At 38.7% G+C, this 24,587-nt stretch overlaps 1 protein-coding gene across 9 annotated transcripts in view; it reads left to right on the plus strand.

Annotated features, from left to right (window-relative positions):
• mark4b (MAP/microtubule affinity-regulating kinase 4b) overlaps positions 1-24,587 on the plus strand; it is a 60,908-nt gene that overhangs the window by 4,186 nt on the left and 32,135 nt on the right. For all 9 annotated transcript variants that reach the window (XM_008426598.1, XM_008426595.2, XM_008426599.2 and 6 more), the window contains exons 2-3: positions 19,046-19,243; positions 20,396-20,449. In XM_008426598.1, coding sequence (XP_008424820.1) covers positions 19,046-19,243; positions 20,396-20,449 — 252 coding nt within the window. The remainder of the gene's footprint in view (positions 1-19,045; positions 19,244-20,395; positions 20,450-24,587) is intronic.

The following is a 24,587-nucleotide window of genomic DNA, read 5'->3' on the forward strand; positions in this document are numbered from 1 at the left end:
TCATGTCCAGCATGTGTGGGATCTGCAGAGAGGCTAAAAGCCTAAACTGTTCATGTCCAGCATGTGTGGGATCTGCAGAGATGTTAGCTTCCATTTTTCTGACCACAGTCCTCAATGGCCATTTTGATCATATCTGAAGTCCTAATTGTTTATTTCTTAGTTTTATTCATTTAAAACCTTTTGGTAATGAAAACCCAAAATTCAGTTTCTCTGAAATTATACTTAATGAGACAAATAGAATAGTTTCTTTTACAGTCTATGGGCCAAAATCGTCAGTTCAAAAATACTTGCAGGCCAAAAAATATTTTCTACAGTTGATGTATTTAGAAAAGTTCCATTCCATTTTCTTGACACCCTTGTCCCTTAGTGGGGTCAGGAGGGTCGCCAGTCTGTTGCAGGGCAACACAGAGACACACAGGACACACATCCATGCACACACACACTCACACCTATGGGCAATTTAGACAGACCAATTAACCTGACAGTCATGTTTTTGGACTGTGGGAGGAAACCGGAGTACCCGGAGAAAACCCACCATGCACAGGGAGAACATGGAGACTCCATGCAGAAAGACCGGGGCCGGGAATCGAACCCAGAACCTTCTTGCTGCAAGCTAACAGCTCTACCAACTGCGCCACTGTGCAGGCCATTATTAGCCAAGTTCTAATACTGAAATCAAAAGCAGACTTTAACGTAACAAGGTGTCTTTAGAGAATTAGTCAATCGGTAGATTTGTTCCTATATGATCACTTTGTGTTGCATTTAATATTTTGTCTAGTAGATTTTATTTAAAAATGTTACTTTTGTCTTAATTTATTTAATTTATTCTTGAATTGCAGTCCAGTGGCCGCACAAAATCAGTCCAGGGTCACTAAATAAAACTCTTTCAGAGTAGCATATGTTGCATCTACTGCAGGATATTTGTTGTCATTTCATTTCTACTTTTAAAAACGTAACACTTTTGCAAACAATCCAAAGATATTAATGGAAAGTTTAGTGGAAGGATAAAGTGTGATTAAGAAAGGAAAAAGTGGAGAGGATTATGAAGCAAAGTAAATTCAGGTGTCTGGACTGAAGGCAAAGCAATCTCAGCTTCCTGATCCTCATCGTATCCAAAGGCCGATCTCCTCCATTCCACGCCGCATTGATGCAGTAATTCATGCAAAAGGAGCCCCAACCAAGTATTGAGCGCACAGAAATTGAAATACTTGACAAAATCCTGTTTTTTTTTTAAAGTATGCATTTTTTTTATTGAGCTTGTGTAGGATTTTTATTTCCTGATGATGGATTTTAAGTTTAATTGGCAACAATCATCAAAATAAGCAGAAATAAACACTAAATGTGTCAGTCTGTGCAATAAATAGTCATTTTTTTTACCTGAATTACTGCAATAAGTCACTTTTTAAATGTTCTGTAAAGCACCTACAGCTGATATATTATTAAAATAACATTTAGTGTGTAGCCATTTAAATAGTTGCTCATCTTCAACTTTGAATTATTTTTAAAGATAATCTTCCTATTTGTTTGCTTTGAGTAAATGTTAATGCATCAGCTTGTAGTTGTGCTTTTATTAACCCAAAAATGTATGTTATTTATTGTAGAACATTTTTCCCCCATTGAAAATCATTGCAGCCAATATTAAGCATTCACACAAAATAATTTTTTATATTGCATATTTAACTTCTGAAATTACCTTTTTTTATTTTTCATTAAATCAGTCTTAAAATCTTTTGATTTTTGGTTGGAAGCATAAACTAGGAAACTCTTTGGTTGGTTAAAAAGAATAAATAAACTTATTTTCAGGTAAGATTAAACACAACGTTTTACTTTATTTTTCAAAATTCTCATCATTGCAGTTGGGTGGTTACATGCCAACGTATATATGTGTATTTTTGTAAAAATAAATGTGTTTTACAAAAGGAAGAAACAAATTTGAGTGACTTTTATGGCGCTAATAGTGAGCTAGCATGTCTATTTGATGATCATAATAACAAAGATTGTGTTTGGCTGGTCAGTGGGCCCCTTTGGGGGCCCTCTGGATGCGGCCCTGTCGTCCTTTGAGCTCAGAATCGGGTCTTTGTGATGCTCCTGAAGAATCCGTCTGCCGTTTGTAAAGAGCAGCTGCTAATCTATGGCTCATTAAGGACGGCTTGGTTAGAGCAGAGGGGAGGCGTGAACCGATATCAGGGTGCCCGCCAAAGTAAAACGCACGATTTAATCATCAATTTGTTTAAAAAACAAAACAAAACGGAAACATTGCAGACTTTTAACCTCCTTTCTCAGCTGATCAATAATGAATCCATTTGATGGAAGCCCACCCAGCTCCTCCCCACCGCCGTGTTGAACCTGCAGCTCTGCTAAATGTGCTTCGTCAGGCTAGCCTGCTGCCTCAGAGCGCTGCGTTTTGATTTGAACGCATCTTTACTGGGTCTGCAAGCAAGGCGACACAAACCGTGGTCAGAAAGTACGTTAGCATTAGCTGCCTGAAACACCAGAGAGGCACCGATTAGACGAACAAGAGGTCGCAACAAGCTTTGGAGAAGCTAAATAACGGATTACAAGCAACAAATCAGCAGCAAAAATGTTTATTTAAGTGAAACTTGCTTATTTTGAGGAGCTGGAGTCGGTTGAAAGCATCGGCCGCCTCCAGCTCAGGGACACTCCGGCCTAAAATAGTTTGAATTTGAATTTTTAACAAAAGGCCTTCTTCCTGCTGGATCCCAGGCCTGCAGCTGGCAGAGCGCAGAAACGCTTCCTCTCCTATTTCTAAAGGATATTCTGGGCGTGTGTCGTCACCCTCTCTAACCATTTTAATTACTTTAAATTTTGATTTAGTCCTTTTATTCCCGTTTGTTTTCCGTTCAGTAGAAGTTGCATTTCCCAGTCAGTCGAACGCCTCCTGGGTTTTTGCGCCCGGCTGTTTGTTGCCTCCTGTCCACACCAGGCTCCATTAGCACTCAAATATGAAGCAGATGAAGGGAGGTATTTAATATTTACTCAGACCTGTTGCAGCTGGATTGAACCTTTGCTGTTAAACCACACCCAAGCTGATAGCAACCAGAAGGAACTTTACATACATTTTTCTATCTGTAAAGTTGGAAACGAATCGTTTTTACTAACTTTTGTTGAACGTTTTCACTCGGTTTGTGCTAAAGAAAATGAGCATTTTAACCGGTAAGACGGGCAGTTTTCTCTGTGTAACGTCACCATGGCAACAAGGGGCCCGTCCTCGTTAATCCGTTTGATCGGCGCGTTTACTGATGTCTGCCTTTTTTGAACAGAAGGCCTCGGGGTTGGCCGTTTTTCAGCTGATTCATCAGAATCAGGCCTGTAGGGAGACATGGAGGCTGATGGTGGAAAACAGTCCTGCTCAATAAGCGTTTAACACCAGGCACTGATAAAAATACATTTCTGCCTCGTTAAGCTAACTAAACGAAGGTTCACGATTAGATTTGGTGCTTAAGAGCTGTAGAGTTTGCAAAGCGGTAAATGTCAGTTTTAGACTTTAGCAAGTACTGAAATTATTTAAATTTAAGTTGTTTGAAAACACACAACAGAAACGGAACAAAGCTGGAAATAAAACCAAGTTAAAACTAAGTACACCCTTCCTGCTTCCACATTGTGATTAGAGCTGAAATGAGTAATCATGATTAATCTATTATTGAAACTAATTCAGTAACCAACTAGTCATTAACTTTAGTATATTTCAGTACTTGATTCATCATGATTCATGGTTTCAGTCCTGCTTGGGTACGGTGGAGAATCTGTGATGCTGTGGGCCTGCTTCTCTTCTGAAGACCAATAAAAGTGACCAGTCATCAGGTGTTAGGCTCATCATACAGCCTGTTAAACACGGCGGTGGAAGGGTGATGCTTGGGGAAAGGGCCAGAGCATTGGTGGGGTGTCATGTGGAAGACACATCAAGTTCTTGCTTCTAAATATTTTTTCCTTCCACACAGTTTTCTCCATTTGGCTTCATGTGTGTTTATGTAAATAATATTTGCGTTTTTGTCCCTGGAAGTGAAGGATTTATGTCCCAACGAGGCCGAATGAGTTGGAGCTAGCGCTCGTCTTCAGTCAGAGGTATTTCTGCGAACGTTGTTGCCTGCGTTCGGTTATGACTCAGTCGTATTTCTCATGACATAGCAGCTAGCTCTTTCACAACAACCCACACAGTCTGGATGCTTGTTCTCTCTGCAGCTTAACCTTAAAACCCTCCATTGCTTAATCTGGCCAGCCCTGAAGTTAAAGGTTTCGTCTCTGGAATTTGAGACTAATTGTTGTACGTTATGGTGCTCCATATTTACACATTGTTGGATTTTCATTGGATCTGTCTCAGTCTGACTGCTGGAGCACTAATGTATCACTGTTACATCCGTTTCCAATATTAATATTGATATTATGCCTGGTAACTGATATTTACCGATCATCTGCACGTCTCCAAACAAATGACCAATCTCCTCCCAAACCACAAAACAAAGAAAAGAAAGAAACAGTTATTGTTAATATCGGCCCAGTTTTACTTTTAGAAACAAAACCGATATATTAAAAATGGTAATTTTTGGTATGATTGGTTCAAAATCTATCCATAAGTTAATATCAGATGTTTATCCTTGCTGGTTGTTAGCAGGTTGATTAAAAAATATCAACCTGAAATATTTACTGGCTCCAAAATAAATTCAGTTTTAATTTATCATCATTAAATGCCTGAAAATGTATTTCTAATTACTCAATATTAGATTGGTTGGAATTAAAATTGGACCGATGAGAAACTTTGGGCTGATATCGATATCTGATATTAATATTGCTGTTAAGGCAAAAGATGAGTTTTATTCTGGATATAAGAGCAAAAATTCAAACACAGAATTTTAAACCCAAATGTTCTGCTATGGTGGAGAAGTTGGGCTGTTTTCTCACTTGTAGCAAAGAAAAGATCATTTTTTTCCTCTAAAACCAGAAACCAGATGCAGAACTAATTGCACGGCTGCATATGGATTATATTGGAGTTTTAAAGATGGGTTGCATTGTAGGGCTGTGTAATAATATCGATTTTGCAATATATCTCGATATTTTCTTTCCTAGAAAAAAATCGATATCCATCCTCAAGTATCGTAACATCCAACTGTCACCTTGCTTACTCACTGCTTGCTTCGCCGGGAGAGTGATTTGGTCATCAGGCTTAGAGTGATTCCTTCAGATGTTAAGTGTTAAAAAGGTATCAAACTATTCAGAGCAGGTACTTGGTTCACTTTATTTACTTTACAAATGCATGTAAGCTACAGTTTGTACTGTTTCAATTAAAAGAAACTTGTTTTCTCACCACTTCTTTGATTCATTTTGTCCAGCTGTCGACTTTAAATCTGTGTCCAACCAGAGCCAGGTATTGTGTAGTTGGTGCTTTTAATCAGTTTTCAGTTAAATTAATTCAGTCCAACTCTGTAACAGTCTCAAAATGTCACCAAAATCACTCTGTCCCTCTAAAATCTTTCAGAAAATCGCAAAAGTGAATTGAATTGTATAGTTTGCTGAATATCGCAATATATATAATATCGTGAGCAGAATATCGTGTATCGTATCGTGAGATTAGTGTATCACTACAGCCCTAGTAAAAATGTTATTTTCTGCCTTTGCCCAAACCTGAGCTGCTCCTTTCACCAACACACTGATTTCTGGGTTTCATCTCCATCCTGGATCCGGACCGCCACCTTTAGTCAAGTTCTGCTGCTGCTCTCAGAGCCAGCAGCTCACGCTGCGGCGCTTCTCCCCTCTCTGGCTGGAATCGATTTCTCTGTGTGTTGGTAGATATGATGAAGAGTTGCTGTTTCTTCTGTAGAAACGGGAGTCAAACTGGGAGTCTTGTTGACTGCGGTTGGCTCCAAGCTGAAGACTAGCTGGACTGTCACGGTGCAAATGTTTATGGGGCGTCTGAAGGTCTAACGCTGCGGGATTCTCCAGCAGATCGCTTTATTGTTTGGATTTATAAGTTCTTGCTTTCTAATAATAAACACAACGTGGTTCTTTACATGTTTAACTGGATAGGTATTCTATGTTTTTATTATTATTCAACAAAAGTAAAACAAAAAATGAATCAAAAGCCTGTCTCTCTCTAGGCATCTGCCAAACTCGGATGAAATGTTTTCTTGTCTTTCCAACTTTGAAGAATGTGTCAGACCATATTTATGTCCCAGGAAGTTGGATGAAAGTTGCCAAATGTTTATGAGAGGCTGGAAAGTAGAAGATGAAATGCTTTGATTATATTTAAAGGTTTTGTTGGCTCTAGTGGCCTTTATTTGAAAGTATTTTGACAGGAAGGAGGGTTATGGGAGAGGGGGAAGACGTGCGGCAAGTGTCACCAGGCTGGGAATCGAGCCTGTGACCACCGGCACGAGGATTAAGACCTCAATACATGGGTTGTGCTTTGCCCCTGCGCCACCACAGCGCCCCTTGATTATATTTATTTAATGGTCTCAGAATAGGATTTATTTTTAGAGTTGGCTCTAGAAAGTCAACATGAAAGTTGCAACAAACATGTTTGCTGTTTCAGACGCTCTGTTTTGCCCGGGGCTCGTCATGAGGCTGTGTGTGTGAGAGACGGAATAAAAAGGAAGTCATGTAGTGGGTGTGGGTGATTGCTTGTGAGCACATGTACAGCTGTGCGCTCTGAAAAAGACCAACATGTCGGCTGGAGGCCTTTTGTTCCCTGGACGACCGAAGGGTCGGTGGACTCGTTGTCCCGACGCGCCGTCCAGCCGCCCGTTTCACCAGACAGTGGCGAGCGGCTCCGGGCTCTGCTGAGGCCAGCTCAACCGTGCATGATGGGTATTAAATGAGGCAGGCTGCTATTGGATAACCGATATTTGTCACAACGCCTTGCTGATGCGCTGCACCATATCTGAAATGGTTTGTGTGCAACTGGAGCTCAAAGGTCAGGGAAGTGGGACAGTGGTGTCTGTGCTGAGCAGGCCGGCCACATGGGCTGCCTGTGAGCCCGTCACCGAGCCTCCAGCTGATATATTTACTCTCATTAGTGGGTTGCAGTTGTAAACTGCGGTAGCTGATTCAGCTGGGAAAGAATGAAACGGTGAGCAGAGAGCTGAGCAGCTTTAGAGAAAGGGCTTAAGAGCTTACCGGACCTTTCTGTAGCCGGGTTGATGAAGAACATTCAGAGACACGTTTTACAGGAATGTCCACGTTTAATTTCCTCCCTCAGATTTATATTACTGCTAAAATCTGTGTGTCACCTTCTGTCTGCTGTTCTGCATCACAGTTGTAGAGATAGTTTCACTTGTTGTGTCACTTTGGCGTTGTCTTCCTGCAGGAGAAGACGAACAGAAACTGCTTACGGACGTTTTCTGCTAATGTCAACATGCAGCTAAAAAGCTTTTCTGGGTTGTGATGCATAAATGAATCAGTCAGAAAAGAAAAAAGAACAATTTTCTCCTCACTTGCAGGTCTGATCCTGAAAATATGACTTGTTTCCTGTTAATTGAATGCACCAGAACCAAACAATGGCATTTCTCACAGTCTGTGAATGCATCAGTTGAGTTTGGGAAAGATCAGATGGAGGTCAGAGCTGCTCAGGGTTTGTTTCCTGTGAAACCAGGCGAAAGATTAGACCTGCACGATATATCAGCATTTACATTAATATCGGTCAGTTTTAACATATCGGTATCGGTCCAATAAGTAAAACAACTGATGCTAATTTTCACCTTGTTGCAGCTTCTATTCATGAGTGGGAAAGGAGAGGAAATGTTTGGTCATGTGACACTGATGCAGCAAAGGATTGTGGGGAATTTAACTGGATCACGGAGCTGTAACAGCGGTGTGGTTGTTTTTATTTCCTGGTTATTGGCCAAAACAGCAACATCTGTCCATCCGTCTGTTCGTCCGTCCATCTGTCCGTCGTCTCCAGCGGCCATTGGACGGTTGGTGCAGCTCACTCTGAACATTCTCCCAGTTTATCATAATGAGCAATATCAATATTGGTTATCGATATTGGCCAAATTGTTGCGTCAAATAACTCTGGTGATGAAGCATTTTCTTCATAATATGTTATTATTTATGTTTCTGAAGTGTCAAATCATTATGTAGGAGCTTTTTATTTTGGTTTCTTATTTGGAGACAAATGTTTTCTGACGTGTTGAAAATTTGAACAGAAAATGTCACAAGCAGCTCAGGCGATCCTTTGATAATTGTGCTTTTGGTTTTTTATTTCATTGTACATAAGAGCTCTCCAGTCTGCAGCATCTTTTACTCAAAAGCAAAGTTTCACCCAAACCTGCATTTCACTGATTTATAGGAAACTTTTTCAAAGAATGAACAAACAATATATCCATGTTTGTTGCTCAGAATAGACAAGAAAATAAAATGAGTTGCCAGAAAGCACTTTTAGCTCGATGATTTTGGTCCAGGCAGCAAAACGTTTCAACACTGTTGCTTTAAATGGAGGGTAAAAATGGCCGCATCTCTGGTGGATGGCACCATATAAACAAAAAAAAGGTATAAAATTGTTACAAATTTTAGAATTAAATCCATTTTTGAAGACAAAGTTCAGCTAAGCCTCAGCCTTCCTGGCGATATTTTCATGTTCCACTTTATGATGTTACAATATGAATACTTAGAAACTTGAATCCCATATTAACATTTTCCACTGATGATATGCTTACCTAAGACTTTACAAGTTGGATCCCTGTACAAGTCAAAAGCAAATTGCACAAATTCAGGCCAAGTTGAGAGTTTTTTTTCCCTTTTTTCTTCTCGCGTTTTGGTCATTTTATCTCAGAAAAACTTGACGGCTGTTGAGCAGGTGGCGACCAACCTGCTGGATGAAGAATGAACACCATTCACATAGAGGCTCCCTGCAGACAGACCCATTGTCAGAAGCTCCCAGCCAGCAGAAAGACACTCTGATGGTTACAGTCGATGCACACAGTCAGCCTGTTGTGCGAAGGGCCTCGGCTCCTCAGGTGTTTGGTTTCCCCTCAGGCCCAAGCTGCTGCGGTTTAACCTGCTCACATATCCAGTGTCCTAAACGGCCTTAAATCTGGAGAGTCTCCTGACTTTTCTCATGCAGTTGGAGACTAATGAGATTTTTTCTGCTCCAACGTCCGAGAAATTTCAGTTTCATTATAATTAATGTGAATCATGTTGATAATTTCTGCTTATAGAAATCTTTATGTTCACATAAAGGCAGTTTTGGGTGATTTTTGAGTGTTTAATCAACTACAGGTTGTGATTAGAGGCTTTTATGGGATATGCTGCAAAAACACAACATTTTACCAAGTATTTTTGATCTAGTTTCTGGTGCAGGTATTATGACACACTTAAAAAAAGTAACTTTGTGACAAGTAACTTTTCAGCAAAATATCAGAGCTTGTTTTAAGACGATGATATTCCATATTACTGTATTTTCCGCACTATAAGGCACCTAAAAACCTTCAATTTCCTCAAAGGCCGACAGTGCGCCTTATATATGGACCAATATTGAGCCACAACAGGTCTAGMAACTACGGTAAACAGCCGCCGACTTCATTTTCCCCCGTAGAAGAAGAAGCGCGCGGTGCATGCTGGGATAGTTGTCAGAACGCTGGTTTGTTACTAAAGTTTGACTGACCTATCTACCTACGGACCTGATAATCAGGTTGTCTGCAGGTCATTTAGCACCAGGTTCTCCACAAACATGCTGTGCGCGATCGGAGAAGGGTGACCATCCTCCGGTCGCGCCGCGGTCCAGTCGCGGAAGGCTCTCCTCGCCGACCCGAGTCGGACTGTTGTGTTGACATTCTTTATGTCAACAAAGTAGCTTTAGGTATTCATCCGACTAGGGGTACCAAGGGACCAGCCCCTATACATTTAAAGCCGGGGGGGAAGAGAGACGGAGACTGCGGTGGCGGCGTGTCGGTTGGTCTGTGTTACCCAGAAAGCAGTTGGGCACAATATCGCAACACCGTGAGTGAAACGATGACTGGGGCAGCTACTATATAAAGTACTGGGGGACCAGTTCTTTATTATTACACAAAAACATTTGTAGAGAACGGAACAAATCGTGTCCCGTATCGGTTCAATACGGGACGGGTGGTAAGCGTCTACTCGATGCGCCTTATAATGCGGAAAATACGGAAGTTTGAAAACATTTTTCAAATCAAGTCTATTTTGTTTGTGTCTTAATTTATTTCATTGTCTTTTTTGTAATGATGATGTTGTTGTAGTGTTTGTGTTTGGAGCTCAGGAAGAGGCGTCTCCAGTGTGGTACAGACTAAGCGGGATCCTTAAATAAGCAAATTAATTAATTAATTGGTGAAAAAGTTAAGCTCACATGTTTCTGCAAAGTTACCTGTAAGTTAGTTTTGCCTTAATTCAAGTGTACTAAGATATTTGCAGTGGAGACCAAAATAATTTTTTTGTTTTAGTAAATCCTGTGTGATGAATTACTGAAGCATCATTAGGAAGCGACGGTGGTTTATCTGCTTGCTCTTCGCTTTACTTCCTTATCTTTGAGGTTTCTGCAGCTTCCTTGAGCAAACGGTAAAGAAATGCTTCCTGTCAGAGACCAAACTTTAAGATTATTTAACAAAATTACGTAAATGTGTTTCTTTTCATGCTTCCTCAGCATTTATATCTGCTGTGCAAACATGGAAGTGTCTTTGTTTTGGAGGTTTCAGTGTTTCCTAAAGTCAAACAAGCTGATTCAGCGTAAATGTTTTCACACTTTATTACTACCTTCCTCAATTATTGTATTTGGGATTTTATGTGACAGAACAACCTAAATTGGTTCACAGTTGTGAAATGAAAGGAAATGTAGATGATATATTTCAAAGTTCTGTATGGAGAGAAATCTGGAAAGTGTGGCATGCATTTATATTCACTCAAGTCAAACTTTTATCAAATGTTTTGCCTTTTCTGTTTTGCAACGTCTCTACCTATTTTTGTACAGTTCAGGGCTGCAACTAACAATTCTATCAATTAATCTGATGAAACAACTGGTGCATTCTGCAGATTTTAATGAAAAAACTTTCATTTAAGCTTTTGTTATACAATATTCAAAATACATTAATAAATACAAATTAACCAACAATTCAATTACTTTTTTAAAGAAGAAAATAAACATTTTATTGACATTCTCTTAGTGAATTTGAACCAGGTTAAGATAAAACTGCACCCATTATAAGGAGTTCTGGATAAAACGTATTTACAGATAAAATAAATATGTTTTTATTGTAAATGCAAAAATGTATATAATATTTCTACAGTTTTGACCTAATTTCAGTTTAAGTATGTTGTTTTTGTTCAGCAAATGTCATTTTCCAAGTCTGTATGCTCCAGTAACATTTAATCAATTACTAAATTAGATGGTGATTATTTCAATATTTGATTGATCATGATTAATCTGATTAATCGTTTCAGCCCCAGTACAGTTTTGGATTAATTACTGTTTTGAATATGTTGTTGTTTTCACCAAACTGCCTTTTCTGAGTCACATACTCCAGTTGAAGGTTAATCGATTGCTGCATTAGTTGACGATTATTTTGATAATGAATTAATCACGATTAATCTGATTAATCGTTTCAGCCCTAGTCCAGTTCTTTTAGCAAATGACCTTTTTGAGTTTCTGTACTCCAGTTAACGATTAATAAATTGCCAATTTCAAATTTGTTAAATTAGTAAAAATTTATCACCATTAATCCGATTAATCGTTTAATTCCTGGGCTCATTAGCACACGCCTGCACAGGTAGGAGACGTTTAGATGCTCCTGTGGATGCATCTGACTGAAAACTCGGGATTAAACATATTTTTGTCTTTCAAAAACCTTCTGAGGGAAATAAATAACCCCGTATTTAGGGAAACAGATCATTAGCGAGGGGAGAAATCCATCTGTGTTGAAAGGAGCAAACTCCAGTCCAGCCAATAAATGACTCAGCATTTAATCCGCCGCCGCTGCTGCTGGTCCAAACAGAATAAATGTGACCACTTACTCAGCTCAGGCGGATCATCGCTGTGCCGTGGAGAACGATCTGCTGAGTAACGCGGCTCCAGGCTGCTGCATGTTTGCAGCTTCACGTTATCAGATATATTTACATTAACTGGACCTGTGGCTGGAGGCGACGGGGAAACTGGTGCCGTTGGGGCATGTTAGTATTAAGATATTGACAGTTTTATAGATCCAGTGTTTATGAGAAACCTTTGTTTTTAAGGAAATGAAACGTTTGAGCCGTTCAGTAGTTTTTAAGTGGCTTTGTTTGCTGCTCAGAAGGTGAGTAGCTCCCGCAGAAACAAGCGTCTGCCTGGTTCCCCTGGGGACATAATCTGTGTCAGAGAAAAACCGCTTTGCAGCCAAACGGGTCTGACCCGGATTAAAGCTTTGATTCCCAGGAATTTGAATCGTTGGCAGAAGCCAGACATGTCTGTCAGCTGCTCTGATGCTTCAGCGGCTCCTGGTGAAACAGAGGCACTCGGCATTGTTTCTAATGATGTGTGCTTGGGAGGATTTCATTTCCACTGAAAGAGAAACCAGTTGAAGCCTTTTACTTTTTTTTACTATTCAACAACCATAGGCAAGTTTGAGGGTTACAGGGGAAGCTTTAATTTACAGTCACTTTGCTTTTTAACCCCTTAATGGGAAGGCAGCTCTTGGAGAAATCTGCTTGAAAATGCAGATGCTTGAAATCATACAAGGTTTATATGAAAGACTTTGATATAAAAATAAATGTAAGACTCCAGGGAATACTCTAAAACGCTAATATTACTGAGGGAGAGTAAATTAACATGTTCCTCAGCAGGGCTATGCCAAAAAATCAACTCTAAGAATCACAATGTAAAATGTCCCAAAACTGATATTTAAGAATAAAACAAGTTCACTCTGTCGACCTCCATTTTTAAAAATGTACATTCTGAGAGACATTCCACCAGCTCCGTCTTCATTGCAGGGAAACATTTGGACTCTTTGGTTTTTACTGAATCCTTTGGAAACCGAACGTGTCAGATGAAGGTTGAGCTCTTCACAAACGCCACAGATACGCCGAACCCAGAAGTTTACGTTCGTGTTTTATGCAGAAATGCTGTCAGGCAGCAGTGTTGACGTTTCACTTACGTTCAGCTGGTCTGCTTCCACTGTCAGACCAGTTTATCATCCAGCAAATGTTGTAATGACAGGCCTAATCATGGCCCCAAACATCAGATTTTAATCGTGAGTGATCTGGTAGCTAGCTGATCTAGCTTCATTTCAATGTGTCCAATGCAGACTTATTTTGGGCTAACGTTACTCCATACTGGTTGCACAAGATAGCAGGTTTTCTAAAGAAAAACCTCTTGATTGTAATCTTTGGCTTTTTAAAAATCCTGATCTCTGGTTATTTGTACTGGATGAGGCTGCTCTCTCCTGATTTATGCTTCAGTGTCATTCTTTGTGTGTTGATTTTTGCCCTTTTTATGTTTGTTTTACACATTTTCCTGCAGCTGAGTTCAGTGAATCTGCAGTTTTTTTCCTTCCATTAAATCTTGACCGCTGATCAGCGCTCGGCTCACCGCCATCAGACCTGTCTGTCAGAGATACTGGCTGGTTTTTCTGCAGCAGTCTCTTCCTCGTGTTGTCCTACCAGGAAGAAGCGTCGCAATGCAGCATGTGACACGGCTGCTGTCATCGCTGTGACATCTCCGTTTCCAGGACAAGATCTGACGCAGGGTGACGTTTCTGAAACTTCCCCTCTGCTCTTGCCACACAGAGAAAGATCCTGAACCCTGTTGGAAACATTTCCAGATTCCTGCAGAGATGCTCAGGAAGCTGCTGAGAACTTAAAAAAAAAACATTTTGCAAACAGTAACTTTGCTAGAAAGAGGACGATACATGGAAACCAATGTGGAAATGCTGATTGCTATAGAAATACATGAGATCTGAAAACTATGATTTTTATTTTGTTTTTCTTGCTAAATGTGCGATTTCTCGCTTAAAATCTTCGTAGATCTTTGGTGTTCTTTGTTGAGACCTGAAACAACTCAACTATTGATTCACCAGTTAATATTAATGCGCTGAGTGACATCTTTTGAGTCTGAGCTGCAGGACAGGAAGCGGAAGCTGCCACCATGTGTATTTTTAAGAGTTTGAGGACGGAGGATTACGCCACAGGGGCACCGACATCACACATCCTGTCTTTGCTCAAGACTTTCACATCAATTCACGCACTACTTGCGTAGCTGCTGTGCATTCAGATCGCCTCCATCAGGGTGTGGGCAAGTGCTTGAAAACTCGTTTGTGCTCGTCACAGGTAGCGGCATTAAATAGCATCGCAGTTCCTGCAGATAAGCCTAGAAAATCAGATTTGCATTTCTTTGGCTGCAGAGACCTGCGTAGAGTTATTTATGAGTCGGACTGCAAAAGAGGAAATGACGTAATAATCGTCGTACATTCTTAAAAGTTATCTGATCCTGATAGATCATGTCAACAATGGAAAACCTGAGTCGATTCCTGAGTTTCCGTTCATCCATTTTATTCAGTTTCACGCCACACAGACGGTAGAAAGCCTTGCAGCGCATGCAAATCTGCATTCCACAACAATGCAGCTGCATGTTTGAGTTAATGGCTTTTGTTAGGCAGGTTAGGACTGTCATATAATTTGTGGCTAACAAAGACGTCTGAAACTTGATTCTGTGTTTTAATAAGCTGAAATATTTAATCTCCTCTTTTAAGGCTAGACAATAAATCAATAACAGTATAAATCGCAATAGAAAACTCTCTGAACTCCAATCCACAACCGCACAGCATTCTGGGGGTTGTAGGCAGATGAAAGACTATTTCACTTAAATGAAACATCTTTCCAATGCTGTGAGCGAAATGTTGGAATCAAATTCCAAAGGATCTGTCTTTTCTTGTTATTTCCTTTTCTTTTCTGTTGATTTAAGACCAAGCTCAGAGTTCAAAAGTTCAGAGAAGAAAAAGAGGCGGGGCCATCCTTCTGTCAACAACTCGCTTTATCGTTGTTGGAATGACGTCTGGATGTTTTTCCACCGTCACACAGGAATTTCACTAAACCCTGATGTGGAGTCGCGGTCACTGTTACCCTCTAACAAGTTTAACTAAACTTCTAATGGTTTAGATGATCATTTCTACAGGAAACTTGACTATTGAATTCAAACTGTTTTTGCTTCCTTGAACAGGTTGGGATAGGTCTATGGCACATGTGTCAAAGTTGAGGCACGGGGGCCAAATCTGGCCCACCGCAGCGTTTAATGTGGCCCTCAAGACTCCAAATTACATCAATAAGTCCCTCCAGTTTTTCACAAATCCACAAAAACAGATCCCCACTTTTTTTTTTTTTTTATTTCTACTGCAAATTTTTCTAAAAACTGGCCAAAAACATTGAGTTTACCTAAGACTGCTGCCTCAGGTTTACTAGATGACATGTTATAGTCCATAACCAATACAGCGATTAATAAAAAGTCACATATAACGTCATACATTAGTGCAAACATCATAAAAATTACTCACAAATATTTCCGAATTAGCACCACAAAATCTGTGATTTTTATTACAAAAAAACAATAGCAAAATCCTGGATGGACTGATCAGTGTGAAAAGAAGTTAAATATATATATATAAAAAAAACTGATTGAATAATGAAACAAACAGTTATGTAATGAACGACAAGTCAACAAGAAAACACCTGTCTCTTCCAGCAGGCATTGTACAGCGCATTTAAATCAGCTGACCAAACGTGCTGGGTTGCTAGGTAATGGACGGAGTTCTGCCGGGGTTGCTAGGTAGCGGATGGAGTTCCACTGGGGTTGCTAGGTAACGGACGGAGTTCCACTGGGGTTGCTAGGTAACGGTGTCGTGCCTGTTGATTGAGACCTAATACTTGGGAGGCTTTGAAACGGCTCATTTTCTAAAATAGTTGAACTTATTGCTAAAAAGAAGGGAAAAAAAACGGCTCGGTGGTGTTTTAAAAAAAATAAAATAAAAAAACAAAACTTTTGGGCTGCTTTTGGAAGCAGTTTAGATCCGAATGGAATTAGAAAAACATGCAAAATGTGGTATTTGCATAATGGAAAATTAAATTAATTAGAAATGTATTTTTAAAATAAAAAATACAATAAATAAGAAAATAAAATAATAAATAAAACGGCAATAATAATTTAAGAATTTATCTTTAAAATAGTAATCATTGCAATTTGCTGTCTGAACTCTTCCCATCAGCGCCGGCAGAGTGACGTGATCGCTCAGTTTCCAAGGTCAAGGTGTGCAGCAGCAGCAGCTTTGCTGAATGTGCAAATTGCATCCGAACAGCAACCTCCACCTCCAGCTCCATCCAAACATTTAGCGCCATCCATCTTCTGAACGAGCATCCTATCACATTTATAATGATTACTGGGGGGGTTATCCCACAGGCTCACACCCTAATTCGTTTTCTGACTCAGTTCTCCGTCCTCTGAGGCTGTCGGACCACACCTCCAAGTGAAGAAATTGTATGTTAATCAGAAGAAGTGAATCGATGGAGCCCCAAATTTATGGGAGCTTGCTGAAAATGAAGATAGCAGCTGGAGACAAAAGAAAGGGCGTGTCTGGGCAGAGAAAAGGAGAATGGAGGGAAAGGATGAAAATTGATTTGTCTGGGGGATGGGAAGAGCCGGGGCGGAAAAGGAGAGGGGGGCAGAGGGTAAGGAGGGGTGAAAATGAAGGTGCCTGGATAATATAGACAAAGAACAAAGGCAATCAGTTTCTACATTTCTAATAGTTGTCCTAACAAACACTTTCACTAGCTTAAAGTTTCCCAGGTCAGTTATTTTCAACATATTCACTTCAGTTTATATAATTTAACATGGCTGGAATATCTTATAGAGAAACAAGAATCGTAATATATAAACAGATTGTCACATTTAACACAGAGTGGATCACAATAACCGGGTAAGACGCAAAAATATTTGGCTCAGAACTGCAAGTATTAATATAAAACAATTATTTAGAACTATGCAGCAGCCTCTGCAAATACTTGTATCTCTTGTAAAGTATGGAGGACAGATACTGCCAAAATAGGGGATAAATGTATAAATAAATTAATGGCTAAGTGTAGCATACAAATAATAGAAAATAAGATATTTCCCAACTTATTTGATGACATAATGTGACATTTTTAATATTTGTGTTAATATAAAACTATCAGTATTTAATCTCCTTTATTTCTTCATTTGTTAATATTCTATATTTACTGTTTGCTCATTTTTTACCTCCTGTCACATTTTGTTTCATTATTTGTTTTGCTTAATATTTTTTCTATTCCGTATTTATAATTTTTTTTTTATTTATGGTAATTATTTTTATTATGCATTGATTTTCTGTAACATTTTCTCCTTGCAGTTTTTGCTAAATGTTACTTATGTTGTCTTCTAAATCTTTGGAAGAAATAAAGAAGAAAAGAAAAATGGGGAGGGAATGGATAAAATTTACTTCTACATTTATTGCCAATTTTGGCAGAATCTGTCCTCTGTAGTTTTGATCCTGAAAAACCTCCAACATTTTTTTATTGCTCTCATGTTTTCTTCTTCATTTTTGGGAAAAAAGAAATTGAAAGGAGTAGTAGGGAGGAAATGAAGAATTTTAATTAATGTGGTTATGTCCAATTTTGGCAGAACCTGTCCTCCATAGCTTTAAGTCTAAAAAAACCTTCACCATTGAGATGTGAAGGATCTAAAAATAGTGACGCTGCTTGGAAGGAAACTGTAAATCACAATCTGTCAGTGGCCTGAAGTGTTTTATCTGTCAGGAACTGGCTGAAATGAAATACCACCACTTTGTGAAAGTGAACCGTTCAAACGCCGACAACAGCAGAAATGTAAAATGTCTCCTGGTTTCCTCTACACATGACCTTTGTGCTTAATTGTTTCAGTAATTATCTGAGACGCTGGAGCTTCCTTTACGTTTTCACTTCCTTGTATCATCCCACATCCTACATTTCTGCTCATTTTCTTTATTATTGTTTTGTCGCAGATGAAAGAAGGTTGTCAAACCCTTTTAAAAATAATTATTAATGTTGCTGTTTGCGATTTAAACTGCGTAGGAAGGGGACGTCCCAGATTTCAACAAGAATCAGAGCTTTGTTGGGTGCGTCTGGTTGAGTGGATCAAAATCATCCGGCTGAATGTCGGTGACCTTGCAGCAAGTCATGAATGTGAAGAATGTGAACTATGAGCGATCACATGAGATGCACCAAGGTGACCCGGTTACAGTCGGTTCTGGAACCACATGACTGCAGAACCAGAGTCCCGAGGTCTTTGACGGTTCTGGTGAAGTGATGCGGTCACGTATGACCGGAGAACGTTGGCTGCAACCGAAACAAATCGGAAAATTAGACTCTAAAAATGTCTGCTTGCACGGTTTTAACCTGAAACTCAGCAAAGTTACATCCATCATGTTCGTTGCTGTAGATCAATTATTTCTGATTTTATTTAAATAAAGAGTAGTTTATAAACCACTGAACGGCTTAAAGGTCTGCTGCTGTTGTCATAGCAACCTTCCAGACCCCTCAGGCCTTCTGGGACTGGTTCTGCTCTGCATCCAGAACCAGAACCAAGCATTCAGCTTCTATGCACCACAAATCTGGAACAAACTTCCAGAGAACTGCAAAACAGCCGAAACGCTGAGCTCCTATAACTCAAGACTAAAAAAATCCAGCTGTTTGGAGTTTATTTTGAAACATTACAAATGCAATATATTGATCAATATTTTGATGTGTAATGATGCCAATTTTTATTTACATACGCAGATATTTATTTCTTCTTTTTTTATTGATCTACGGAATAGTTAACCAGATAATAGGATGAATAGCAGCAGTAGAAATCAAATAACCAAACACAAACATACATAAAAAAAGGAGGCATCCAAAACAAAAACAAAACACAGAACATAGTCAATTGGTGTCTCAACAAAAATTCAATGAATTAACATGGTGTCTGTCACTACTTTGTATTTTTGTGTTTTGATGACGTAAAGCACTTTTAACTGCATTATGCTGGACATTGATTGATTGACGATTGACCGATTCCCCCCTCTTGCCGCAGCATGCCTCCCTGTCGGCCAGCCGCTCGGATAAAGGTACGGGCTGGTCGAGCCGCTCGCTCGGCGCCCGCTGTCGAAACTCCATCGCCCTGTGTTCGGACGAGCTGCCGCACATCGGGAACTACCGACTGCTGAAAACCATCGGCAAGGGCAACTTCGCCAAAGTCAAGCTGGCCCGCCACATTCTGACGGGCAGAGAGGTGAGCCAAACGAGAACTCGAACGAAAGCTCCGTTTATCGCTCTGGAGGAAGCTGCGAATTGGTTGGAAGCATTTCAGCCACGAGTTTTGATAAAAAGCCTGCAGTAGAATTGAGGCTTTGCGCTCTTTAAACAGACGTCTTTCTTCTCATAAAACCCGTTGACCTACATCGGTTGAACCGATACCTGGAGGCTCAGGAAGCTCCACACGGCCTGGTCATGTGAAAAGCTGCAGTTTCCCACCCAAATAAAGCAGAAGTCAGTCGTATAGTCAAAGTTTACAGCTGAGGGCCTGATGTGGTCTTGAACTGGGCCGCTGCCTCTTATTCAGGGCTTCCGGGTTATTTTTGTTGATTGCAGCTTTTAGCGTCATAAACATGCTGTAAAACGGTACGTCTTGAACTTTGTCCTCTTTTATTGTTTCGCTTGAGTACTGAATAAGGTCATCTCTTAATGTATAATTCAGGAACTTAATTTTACAGCGGTTTAAAAATATAAACATAAATCCATCAAACTGCAGATGCATGTCAGTGAACCAGAATATCACAGAAACGTTTATTTTGTTTCAGGAATTAAATTCAGAAGTGAAACTCACTGTGAATATATAAATTACGCAGTGACATATCTAGATGTTTATTTTGATTAATATGGAATATACAGCTGATGGAAATTGAGTCTCTCAGAAAACACATATTTAGCTCCAAACTAAACATTTAGTTTGGAGGCTAAATGTTTAGTTTCAAGATAAATATTTAGCTTTAAACTAGATATTTAGTTTTAGTCGCTAAATAAATATATGCTGGCTAAACATTTAGCCTTAAAATATTTAGTTTTCAGGCTAAATGTTTGGTTTTAAGATAAATGCATAGCTTCGAAATAAATATTTATTGAGCTAGCTAATTATTTAGCTTCAAATTAAATAGTTTGAACCTACATATTTAATTTAGAGCTAAATATTTAGTTTGCAGCTAAAAATTAAGCTAACTAAAAATTCATTTCCCACTTTGGCTTTTCATTGTGTTGATAACCTTTTAGTGTTTGTTGACATTTGGGATTAAAAAAATGTAAAAGATTAAGAAAAGCAACATTTAAAAAGATTAAACAAACATGACAATTTTAAGAATGTTGTACATTTTCTGTCACTGTTTTGCAGGTTGCCATAAAGATCATCGATAAAACCCAACTTAACCCAACCAGCCTGCAGAAGGTGAGCGACATGAAGCCGTTCTACTGTGAAACTGTTCGTGAAAAACGTCGGAGATTACCGACGTTTTTTAATATTGTCCGACATTAACTTTAAAATTGTTGGACTTGTCGACTGACTTGCCTTTTTTTTGACCTGCCTCGCACGGACATATTTTTCAACGATACATAAGAGCACATCGTTGCTACGGCAACGCATTCTTTCAGGCATTTTGATTGGTCAAGGCACAGGAAGCGTTAAGGAAACTATTTGGCTAATTCAAACGCGAGGAAATATAATTTCTTTACATTTTCAAACATGTTGAGATGTTTCATTATATTTGCTCTTAATTATATGATGAATTTTAATCTTTTTCAGTCATTTCTGATCATTTTTCTCAGTTCATTATATATTTATAAGCAGAGCGTTGCAAAAGTACAACTTGCAAAAAAGATACAAGTTGTACAATTAGCCTAAATCTAATACTTCCTTTTTTCCAAAGCATCAAATGATAAATTATGCAACTTAAGTAGATTAAAAAGCTCAAAGTCACTGTTGAGTCCACAGAGTCAGTGATCCCCTGGCAGATGAAGCTGGATGTGTCCCAGGCTTTGATTCCTCATTTAATCCAGAATAATGTGTTCAGCTCCCCGCTCTGCCGCGTCAGATCCATGCTGTCGGAGAACGAGTCCATTCAATGTGCAGCAAAGTCGGCCAGTGATGCAGTTTAAACGTTTAACTCGAGTCTGCAGCTGAACTATTTGCACTAAAATCAGTTAAAAAACCTTGTAAGTGTCGGTTCAAGTCGATTTTCTCAGATATAAGATCGTTCTCTCTCTCTAATCCTGATTTTATCCGTCTCTGTTCCCTGCGACGTTTTCTTTTTGTTTGTTATTTGGTATGAAATTACACTTACTGACAAATTAGCTTCCAGTTATTAGTTTGCAGTTTAGCTAATAAGTGGAAATAAATGCTTAATTTCTGCTGCAAATCAGGAATTAAACTGGAAAAGTTGCCTCGGCTCAGCCTTGTGTTAAGCTCTACGAACTTGTTGGATTCAGACATTTTCAAACTTCCTCCATGGGGAAATTCAGGTGAAAAATTTAGGGCTGAAATGATTAATCATGATTAATCAATTATTTTAATTTGATCTAATTTAGTAAATTGATTAATCATTAACAGGCTGTTTTTCTTTAGTAGATTCAGAAGGAAGCAATTTTCCAGAAGAACAAAACTCCTAGAGCAACAATTAAGCCAAATATGTACAAATATACATTTTGCATTTGAGATTAAAAAAAGAAAAAAAAAAACTTCCTTGTCTAAACCTAGAACTCATCAATTGGCACTTTTAGCTCCACCTGATTAAAATTCTGTAAAAATCCTATTAAGCACCTTTTGCTCTCCAATTATTCACCAATTAATCCAACAATTAATCAATTAACCAACAAATGATCAAGCGTGCACTAAAGGAATGCTGTTATTGCATTTTAGGATTTTCTAATATTGTATTAAAAAAGGTGTAAGTAGTTAAATGTAAAATCTGCAGAATGTGGGCAAATTTTTTATCTGATTAATCGTCTGAATAATCGATTAATCGTTCAAACAATCAAATAGTAAAATAGTTGATTGTTGCAGCTCAATTGAAGCCATAAAAACAGAAAGTAAGAATAGTAAACGTTAGAGTAAGGGCAAATTTACAGCAAAATAAAAACATCCAGCTATTTAACAGACATTTCTCTAGTTAGCCACTGATCCAGATTAATGTGAATCTGTCTAAAATGTGACACCAAACTCCCATTTCACTTTTCCACACGTTTACTGTCTGCCTTCTGACTGTTAAATAAAATGATTTCTGATGTCAGTTAAGGACCAGAAAACATTTTTGCAGGATTTCAAAGTGAACCTGTTTGGCGTTGGAGCAGCTGTGTTTGTTTGTTGCAATGAAAGCTCCTCTTTCAGCCGCCCAAGTGTTTGACGAAAGGCTCTTCTTTGAAGTGCTGTAAAGGATTTGTATGTTTTGGTTCCCAGTGTTGTGTATTCATACATTAAGGCCACGAAGCGGCTCAGTGTGTCTGTGTAACGCCACCATCAGTTGTTCTGAGGCCGCTGGAACGAACGGAGCTAAAGGCTCGACGTAATGAGTCTGTTCATGCTTGTCTTCTGACATTTAGGCTAATCTTTTAACTACATGTGCTGCATTCATGATTAATGAGATTAAGCCCTTTGCTGTCTGAACTTGGTCCGTTTGGTTTGCACTTGTTTGAATCTGAGTCTGTTGGCTGAAAATGGTCTTAATAAAACAAAATCAAGATGCACCCTCCCATGTTTGTATATTATAGCTTTTGCGGTTTCCTGCACAGGTTTATAAAAAAAAAAAAGTCTTAGCTTCACGTGGAAGACATGGTTGCTGTTTGTCGTCTTGTTTAATGTCCGCATTGTAAACTTCATGCTTTAAAATGTTGGTAACTTCCAACTAGGCCTGTCGCGATGAACAATAAATCAGTTAATTTCATGATAAATTAAGACAAACTCATTCATTTCCATTTGCGCGGTTTATCGTTTTCTATTTTATGTAGGAAATATACGTGTTTTTGGACTTCACTAGCCATTTTTATGCTGAGCATCGCATAAAAATGAGCCCGTTGTTGCTGCCAATTCTACTACAAGGACTGAAACGATTAATCAGATTCATTGCGATTAATCGATTAATAAATTAGTTGGCCATTATTTAAATAACCAATTAATTGTTAACTATGTATACAGACTCAAAAAGGGCAGTTTGAACATAGGAATATAATATTCAGAGCAGTAATTAAGCCAAAACTGTACAAAAAATATGTACATTTAGCATTTAAGATGAAAAAAAGTTTTAGCTCCGCCCAGTTTAAATCATGTAAAACTAAAAAACTCTTATTAATCATCTTTGCTATCCAATTATTCAGTTAATCAAAGAATGATCACAAGGTCAGGCCTATGCTGTCTGATAATAAGGTCTGAACTTTTCACATGTTGATGTTGGAAGGATCATTTTAGCTGCAGATGCATTTATAACTGCATCTGCAGCTAAAATGATCAATTGTTCCCTAAAGGGATGCTTTAGAGAATGATTGATCCTTTTAGATTTGATAATGTGTTTTTCTTTCAAAACGTAATTGAATTCTATGTTTATTTGCTAGTTTAAATGGATTATTAATATTTTTAAAGTAAATTTAAGCGGTTAGATGAAAAATCTGTAGAATATTAACCAATTAATCATCAGAATAACTGATCGATAACTAAAATAATCGCAGCCTTTAGATCATTGCCAGACGAGGTGTAGCTTTTATGGAGAAAACAAAAACTAAGAGAAAACATAAAGTTAAGCGTTGAAATAACAGAAAATAACGCAAATAGGAGAGTAGTAGAAGAAGAAAGTGAGCTGGAGCAGCCTGGAGTTCACAGGGAAGAGGAAATATGATCGCTTTTTAATGTGGAGTCACTAACCCAGTAAAATATTAAACTGCAGAAACTCCTGTTGCTCTTTATATGTTTATTTTTCAAGCTCATACATGACTTTCTATTTATTACGTCTTTTGGGAGTCAGTGTCAGCGAGTGCCAGATCTAAGGTGACTTGAATTGATGTCAACAAAATCGTCCTAATCGGGACATTCCTAGTTTATTTCCTGACTCGTAATGTTTGCCATTTGTTGCTGTTTGAGTTTTAGGAACAGTTCTCACAGTCTAAATAAGCATCTCTTTGTTCTTCAGCAGCCCTGCTGGCTAACTGTTAGCCTCAAAGTTAGCTTTACCTTCACCTTTACTGAAAAACACACCCATCTCCTCTGGAAGAATCACGCTCAATAATCTCTTATCTGGTAAATAAAACGTTCAGAAGAGACTGTGACTCAACTGGCGGCACAAAATTGTCTCTGTTTTTAATTACGTTCTGTGTTTCTACCTAATCGTCATCGTTTTACACAAACAGCCATTTATTGACACATACTACCTCTAGCATATGGGGATGATAATATCATACATTAAGGGAAGGAAAATGATACTAACTTGTGTTTATTTATGAGACGCATCAGCTTCAGTTCCGTTTATTTTAGAGCAATAAATGTTTTTATTTCTGCCATTTGTGAATGGCTGCATGAGAAAATGTTTCTATTTTCTATAAAAACT

Source organism: Poecilia reticulata, linkage group LG13 (assembly GCF_000633615.1).
Source record: "Poecilia reticulata strain Guanapo linkage group LG13, Guppy_female_1.0+MT, whole genome shotgun sequence".
NCBI classification, from domain to species: Eukaryota; Metazoa; Chordata; class Actinopteri; order Cyprinodontiformes; family Poeciliidae; genus Poecilia; species Poecilia reticulata.